An 8,860-nucleotide genomic window follows, 5' to 3' on the forward strand; every position below is an offset into this window, starting at 1 on the left:
TTCTAACAAAAATGTATACTGGATGTGGGAATACTTAACCACTTAAAACCCTCAAGACTTAGTAAACTGGACCTGAGTTGGCTCTGTACTACAATCTTAACTCACAACGTGTCACATTGTGAGCTTGTAGATTTTTGGCTAATGTTCCTCCCAGAATAAGTTCAACATCAAAGAATGTAGCATAATCACACACAACATGTTTAGACCTAATACACAGTAAAATCCTCAGTGTTAATTTAAAAAAACTCAAGAGTGTACAATACAAATGTAACCAAATGTAATCGTAATGACCATTGCGGGTCCTTCTGGTTATATTTGTACACTCAGGTTAAATTAACACTCAGGGTTTTACCGTCTCCTTCATGCAAAAAAAGGATTGTGCTTCAGTATGTGCCAGTGTGTGCTCTGTGCATTTGGGACCTAACTGTACTGTACATTCCCAGAATGCAATGTCTATAAATGACAATTGTATAAGAATCTTGGATTCTACAGTGCTACAGATTCTGTTGCTAAGTATTACTGATATAGTTGCGCACCTACTATTGCTGTATTAATAGATATTTAATGTCTCCAGTTTCAAATTTCGCTCAATTTACCTGCTTGAATTAATAATTCGTTTATCATCCACTGTCATCTATTTTCCACCAATTTCTGTCGCTTTGCTTCTGTGATTCCATTGAGCTGTAATACATTCTCTTATAATAACTATCCTAACTTGTCTATGTTGTCAGTGCCACGTGAAGTAGGCAACTGTGTGTGCGTTCCAGTGGTTGACTAGATCTCTGCCCTTTATGTATAATTTAGTGAAGAGAGAAAGAGAGAGAGAGAAAAGAAGAAAGAGGGAGAGTGTGTGTGTGTGTGTGTGTGTGTGTGTGTGTGTGTGTGTGTGTGTGTGTGTGTGTGTGTGTGTGTGTGTGTGTGTGTGTGTGTGTGTGTGTGTGTGTGTGTGTGTGTGTGTGTGTGTGTGTGTGTGTGTGTGTGTGTGTGTGTGTGTGTGTGTGCGCGCGCGTGCGCGTGTGTTTCTAGTACGTCGTCTATGAGCGTGAGGGGCGGATACACTGTAAGGTCAAAGTTGCATCATTCCTTATCCTCAATGAGGCATCCCATCACAAAAATGTGAGAAGAATCTGTCGTATTACTTATGGTGAGATCAGTATCACAGCATATGGACATCACAAATCTTTCAAGTCAGGAAAAAGCTGTGTGGAGAGAAGAAGACAAAGTAATCTCTTTATCAAATGTTAAATTTACTGAACTTTTTTATAGATAACAATATTTACATATTTTAGACACATTTAAAAGCAATTTATAAATACACTGAGTTGAATGAAATCATAATAGTGTGCTTAAAAGGCATGTGACTGGAATGATGTTGGTTCTAAACATGGAAAATGAACAAGTTCTACTCTACATTCCCTAAAATACTGCCAAGGTACCCTTGAGCAAGCCAGATTGCAACAGACTGTGGTTATGCTGGGCAGCTCCCAGTAAAAGACTGTGGTTGTATTGGGCAGCTCTCTGATGTGGTTGTGTCTAACTTTGTGAAAGTGAAGCAGGACAGTATTTCTTCCCCAGAAAAAAAGGTCCTAAAAGGAATATGTTTACCTACCTGTGTCTAAAATGATCACTTGGCAAACTGGACTTGTTCCCTCGTTATCTTTCCTAACACCAGCATCTGCTTTTCAGTGTCAATTACACACTGCAACAGAATGACAACCAGATACGTCACACAACAACTACGCCACATGTTCACACCCTGCTGTGGTAAAAGAAAACAATGGAAATGGTGGTACCACACTCCTGAGTGAATTGTGTGGGTATCAGCAACTGAAATGTGAAACATAAACAGATTTTTTGCTTATCCAGCTGCTTTGATGAAAGCTAGAATGCTGAAAGATGTTGCTATTAAAAATTCTCGTAAATAACTTTCTTTCACTGTTTTCCTCTCAGCTTTCATGCCACCTAAAAATAATATACAAAAGAGACCTCCTGCCGTAAAAGAAAAACAGAAAAAAGGAAAATATTGAGGGCCTCTTACTGACACTGGGCTTCTTCAATTGGTATACTTACAGAACAACCATAGACAATCCAAATTGTGGCATGCAAAAGAAATAGAAAATTAAGAAGCATTATGTCCCTTGCAGACCCTTTCTCGTCTTTAATTTAACTTGACTAAGAACGCCATAGTAGCCAGCCACGTGTACTGAGATGGGATAAGGGACAATCATTACCTTAAGTGATTTCAGCATTTGGTTGCCCAGGGACATCAGTGGCCTGTTGCTTTCTGTGAAAACAGTATAGAGTTGTGATCAGTATAGAGTTGGATGAAACAGGTTTTTTTATGTAAGGACACGTGGTCCCTCCCTGAAATGACAGCATAATCGTGACATAAGGAGGCAGAGGATGCCATTGCCTCTGTCCTACACCGGAGCCGAGCACATCTAGAGGGGAAAAACACCAGTGTGCATATGCTGTTCTTGGACTTGGACTAGCTCAGCATTCAACACTATTATCCCTCAGCAACTGGTTGACAAACTGTGGACCCCCTGGACCTTGGTCCTCCCCTGTGTAAATGGCTGCTGGACTTCCTAACAAACAGACCTCAATAGGCTCTATGCACAGCAGCCATATTGGAAAGAAATTGGGCCTCTTCCTTACTTCCTTCACAGGTGTTACCAATTATTCCAATGAAGGCTCTGCTCCATTTAGTGTAGCACAGTGGTTCTCAAACATTTTAATTTCAAGGACCCCCATAACTCTGAGAGCATACAAGTGGAACCAAATGAACCCTTATGTAACTCTGAGAGTGTACAAATGGAACGGGTCCATTTGGACACTCTCAGAGTTACACACCAGTAAGGGTCCATTTGGAACCCCCTCAAGGAACCATGAGACCACAATATCAGCACCCTGACTCTGTGTGACCAGAATGGAACAGAGCCTTCATTAGTATCATTGGTGTCACAACCCGGCCCATGGGCCATGACAAATGGAGGAGGACACAATTGCAGTGCTTAAAAGTAACAGTGATTTATTAACAAAAGGAACTAAATAATGCTTTACAAAAGGAATGAGGTGAGTAATTCAGTAATCAGTAGTGTCAGCAATGTATGGATGTGTGATAAATGTACCGGTAGTGTGGGGTGTTGTAAAGTGTGTGAACTCAATCATTAAGGGACCCGCATGCTACCAAATGAGGTGGTCACCCTATCACCCTTTAGGTGATAGAGAGAGCTCTCTCTATCACCACCGCGGTGATAAGGTGACCACCGAAAATAGTTGCATGCGCCCCCCTTAAGGCAAACAAACAAAAGAGTGTCATCTGAAGAGGGACACCTTGAATGGCTGGCAGCCACTGTTTTATAGAGCTCCAGGGAGCACTGGCCAGGTGCTCCCAATGCACCTAATTAGGAACCCCAAGTTGGCCTACGCCTATAGGATATCTGTGGGAGAGAATATACACAGGGGAGTACACCATACAACCACACAGGCCCTGCAAGTCAGGCCAAGGGGCCGTGACATTGGTAACACCTGTGAAGGAAGTAAGAAGAGGCCCAATTTCTTTCCAGTATGGCTGCTGTGCATAGAGCCTATCGGTGCGGGTCGAAAACAATAACTCCAACGTCATCTCCGTGAGCACTGGCTCTCCCCGGGGCTGTGTTCTGAGTTCACTGCTGTTCACCCTGATGATGACGACATAGGACCTAACCTAAACCTAACCCTAACCCTAACCTTAGTGGGGGAACATAGAACCCGGGGAACATAGGGATGACCTCCTGTTGTGCTAGGTTCGGTACCAACCACATGGTGAAATACGCGGACGACACGAAGCGTCGTGGGTCTCATCAGGGACGACAATGAGAACGCCTACAGGGTGGAAGTGAGACAGTTGGTGGGCTGGTGCAACACACACAATCTGGTCCTGAATGAATGTCAACAAGACAAAAGAGATCATTGTTGACTTCAGACGGAACCAGCACAGCCACACACCACTCTTCATCAATGACACTGCAGCGGAGGTAGCAGTGGTGGAAAAAGTACTCACATTTTTTACTTAAGTAAAAGTATCAATGCTGCAATATAGAAGTACTCTGTTACAAGTAAAAGTCTGGAATTAAAAATGTACTCGTAAAAGTACAAAATTATTGGCATAAAAATGTACTCAAAGTACCAAAAGTAAAAGTACTCATTATGCAGAGTGTCCCATTTCAAGTTTTCAAATGTATAAAAATCTTTTGAAAATAGTAGATCTACAAGCTCATGCGTTGCATCGCGACACATTGTGAGCTTGTAGATCGGCTATTTTCAAAAGGCCCGAAATATATATGGGGCTGCTGAAGTGGTTAATGTTTGTTTTGTAATAATAATCAAAATCTACAAAGTAACTAGTAACTAACGTTTTCAAATAAATGTAGTGGAGTAAAAGTACAATATTTGGATCGGAGATGTAGTGGAGTAGTAAAAGTATTGGATATTGGAAATAATCAAGTAAAGCACAAATACCTCAAAATTTTACTTAAGTAAATGTACTTAGTTACTTTCCACCACTGGGAGGTAGAGAGTAACACCAAGTTCCTGGGGGTACAGGTCACGGACAGTCTGACACATCAAATACAGGCTCTCTTGTATAGAGAGCACAGAAACGTCTTTTCTTTTTCCGCCGGATGAGAAGAGCCCAACTCCCCCCTCCCATCCTCACTACATTCTACAGGGGTACTATAGAGAGCATCCTGACCAACTGCATCTCTGTCTGGTCTGGAAGCTGCAATGCATCAGACTGGAAATCTGTGCAGAGAGTGGTAAGGACAGCGGAGAAGGTCATCAGGACTTCACTGCCCTCCATCAGGGACATTGCTCACAACCGCTGTCTGACTAGGCCCAATGACATCATGACTGACCCTATACCCACCCACATCATGGACTGTTCACTCTGCTGCCCTCTGGCAAAAGGTACCGCATTATCTGGAGCAGAACGGGCAGATTCTGCAAGAGTTTCTTTCCCCAAGCCATCAGACTCGTGAACTCTACTGACCTAAAAAAGTGAAATAGTGCAATATCCCCTAACATTTCCTCCTATGCTGCTGAGGACTCCTAAGGCCTGTGAATGTTCTGCTATCTCACGATTCGATTCCGATTCTGGGGGTCACGATCTGTCTGTCTGTCTCTGTCTCTGTCTCTGTCTCTGCCTCTGTCTCTGTCTCTGTCTCTGTCTCTGTCTCTGTCTCTGTCTCTCTATCTATCTCTCTCTCTCTCTCTCTCTCTCTCTCTATCTATCTATCTATCTATCTATCTATCTATCTATCTATCTATCTATCTATCTATCTATCTATCTATCTATCTATCTATCTATAGATAAATAAATAAATAACTGTTATTTTGATTCAACCTCCTTACCCACAATGGCAAAGGAGCACTCTGTCCTGATTTGCCCGATGGTGAGACTGACTTCCTGTATGTGCCCAGTGATTCGGAGTTTACGCTGGAGAGGAAAGCCACCTGTCTCTTCTTTGTTCATGTCGACTCTTTCATTCAGGCTGCAGAAAAAAACAGTCTTGTTTTATGATGAGAGATCATATAAATATGGGGGGGGGGGCATATGGAACGTTATCTCTAAATGGAGGAATTTCATGTTAAACTTTTGCTTTTGTTGACAATAACTATGTTTTAATCCTGCATCCTCCTGAATGCTGTTGGATTAACACATCTATAAATAATAATAATAATAATAATAAACACATCTTCAAAGAATTAATAATTCAGGATAACAATTTTGAGTAAATTATTTTCTTTCTTTTTTTCTCTTTATCTTGCAGCAGATATTACTTTTTTCATGGATTGTAAAGGATAGGCACAGAATAAGCAAATAGGCAATGTGTGTGTGTGTGTGTGTGTGTGTGTGTGTGTGTGTGTGTGTGTGTGTGTGTGTGTGTGTGTGTGTGTGTGTGTGTGTGTGTGTGTGTGTGTGTGTGTGAGAGAGAGAGAGAGAGAGAGAGAGAGAGAGAGAGAGAGAGAGAGAGAGAGAGAGAGAGAGAGAGAGAGAGAGAGAGAGAGAGAGAGAGAGAGAGAGAGAGAGAGAGAGAGAGAGAGAGAGAGAGAGAGAGAGAGAGAGAGAGAGAGAGAGAGAGAGAGAGCGAGCATGCATGCATCTGTGCAATTAAGTTATCTCACCCTAATCTCTCCACAGTCTGTGAGGACATCAGGTTGAATCTACAGCCGGTGTCAATCAACAACCTCAGCTCCTGACCTGAGCACTGAATACACAGATCCAAGTCGTTCAGGTGCTTTGAGAGATATTGAGTGTGTAATGTGTATTTAAAAAAAAACATTGTGTGGACAACAAGAGACAAGTGTGGGATGTCTGAATTAGCATGCCAGCCGCCATGAAATGAAAGCTTATGCAAATTTATGTTTAAGGATTTTCAACTGAGATCACATCATGTTTCTCCGTTGAAAATAAGTTATCTCTGGCGAAATAGGTTTTAACTTGCCTGAGGATTTTGGTTTGCATATAAAAGCATAATTACTTAGGCATTCAATTATTTTGAAAAAAATAAAGTCATTTGCTGTTGTCTAATGTATTGTACTATATGTTCTTGGCAAATAGTTCAGTATTTAGTAATAGTTAACATAGGTAATAGGTAACACATAAACACTGTATGTCTAAATACACATTTTGAGCATACAACCTTTCTATAATCTTTCTGAAGAAAGAAAGAAAAATATGACAAAAAATTGAACCATACAATGTAAATGTAACAGCCCATTGGGCACACATGTCTTACCTTGCAGGGCACATAAATAAAGTCTTCCTCCTCTCCGCTGTCATCTGCATAAGATCTTAGAAGGACCTCTCCAGTGTTCGGTGTCACCCCGCACAGGTTCAACCTCCCCCGAGACAGCTTGGCTTCCAGCAAACGCCTCTGAAGAATGGTATGTGGTTGCTACAGTAAATAAAGTCAATATTAGTATGATTATATTTAAATAAATCAGATACATGTACCAATCCAGTATCTGAGGTATCTTGCCCTCGTTATGTTATTGCCATTGGGTGTTTTATCACATGAGCACTTAATGCAATTCATTTTGTTCCCTTGTTCCTTGAAGTATCCAGGCTTTTAAAATTAAATCATTTTTACTCTTTTTTCCTTTTTGTACTCACTGTCTGACAATTTTACACTTATGTTTGTCTCTATTCTAGAGCAGTGTTTCTCAACCTTTTTAAATTCAAGACCCTGCAGTTTTATATACTACATTAGATCAGGGCACAGACTCCCATTTGATGCTATTTGTATATCTTGGACCCCAAACTGCACTGTAAAATCCTCAGTGTTCATTTAATTCTGAGAGTGTAAACAGAAGTAGAAAAGCATGAGAAGCTGGTAAATGCTCCCTTTGTCAAATCATAACCTATACTGAGTAGGCCTTCTGACTATTGCATGGATGCCTTAGTGTAGTCTTGGATCAAGATTATCATAGACGTATTTTATCGAGTCTGACTTTTACTATTTGCAAATGTCAAAATCGATAAAATACATCTATGATAGTCTTGATCCAAGGCCTTAGTGGGTCAATTGGGATTGCAATCTGATTGTGACTAATTAGCAATTCTCTGTGACTTTTTTAATAGAAACAATTTAAGCCCATCATGGGTTGAACAACAGATAAAGCAGTTTGTTATGCTGACATAAAAACAATAGCCTAATAATAATAATACAAAATTAGATTCATGAATCTAATGTCTAATTGTCAATGAATCTAGTCTTTAAGAAAAAAGTCATAGATTCATAGACAATTAGACAAATTAAATTGAATGAATTTAAACCTTGTAATGTGACAGATATCCATATTGGTACTACAGGACAAAGATTTTGGGGGGTCCCCACATGACAATTTAAGGACTTTTAAGACCTTTTCATTAATATTTTTTTTTTTAAATAAAATAAAAAAGACAATTTCTGTATAAAAGCTATAATAACTGGTCAAACATTGGCCAAATTGTCAAATAATATAGAAAAAGAGGCAAAAATTGTGAAATTAGACGATCTACAAGCTTGTAGATCTGCTATTTTCTCAATAGTTTTCTGTGGAACCAAGTCAAACTAAATGTAATGCCTCAACTCCTACAATTCCAAGTGCTTATGTCAGGGTGGTGGGGGTCCCCAGTTCAAATATGATAATTTTGGGGGGGTCTCGGCGAGTCGGCCTGAAAAGGTTGAGAACCATTGCTACAGGACTCACCCCCTCTTTAGATGTCCCGAGCTTCTTCAGTCCATCCAATGGCAGCAGGTCCGCCGAGTCCTTATGACTGAACATGATGGTCTGCTTCAGCCTCCTCTGCTGTCTCAGTGCGGCAGCATCCCGGATCTCCGTGTCACTCCGGTTGTGCGTTTGCAACGTGGTGAACATCATTTACAGACGTTTGAATTGTCAATGAATTATTTATTATGCCTTTCCTTGATGCTCAGAACTAGTGGCGCTCGTAGGTCTCCTCTGGTCTCCCCGAGTTACACCAAACTCTGTGACATTTCGAATTCAGTGACTCCAGAAATTGCCCATATCAGTGGCCAAGACAAATTTAGACAATAGAGTGACATTTGCCAAACATAAGATAAATTATATCGCCATTTCTAATCTGACTGAAAACACCATCAGAAGAACTGATGGTATGCAGTGAAGCACAGGTCTTATAACTATGAGCACAGCTCAGCACACCATTGCACAGTGACCTCTGGGGTCGCAGAATTCTACAGATTGACAATTTTGGTGTAACACCTAAATGCGCAGGCTGCAGGCTGGGGAGAGCCCCATTTGATAACGAGTCTCATATTACGTCACTAGTCGTGACTGGTGACTCCCATGT

The 8,860-nt window shown here is 40.8% G+C and overlaps 1 protein-coding gene across 1 annotated transcript; it reads right to left on the bottom strand.

The window, feature by feature from the left end:
• Nucleotides 1–1,624: 1,624 nt before the first annotated feature.
• Nucleotides 1,625–8,406, bottom strand: LOC311047029 (nuclear receptor-interacting protein 3-like; the record flags this gene model as incomplete). The annotated part of the gene is made up of 6 exons (XM_084059612.1): nucleotides 1,625–1,699; nucleotides 2,232–2,284; nucleotides 5,395–5,534; nucleotides 6,169–6,251; nucleotides 6,783–6,941; nucleotides 8,239–8,406. The coding sequence occupies 6 exons, from the start codon at nucleotides 8,404–8,406 to the stop codon at nucleotides 1,625–1,627; spliced, it is 678 nt and encodes a 225-aa protein (XP_083915738.1).
• Nucleotides 8,407–8,860: the final 454 nt, after the last annotated feature.

Source organism: Gymnoscopelus microlampas, assembly GCF_963454915.1.
Source record: "Gymnoscopelus microlampas genome assembly, chromosome: 6".
NCBI classification, from domain to species: domain Eukaryota; kingdom Metazoa; phylum Chordata; class Actinopteri; order Myctophiformes; family Myctophidae; genus Gymnoscopelus; species Gymnoscopelus microlampas.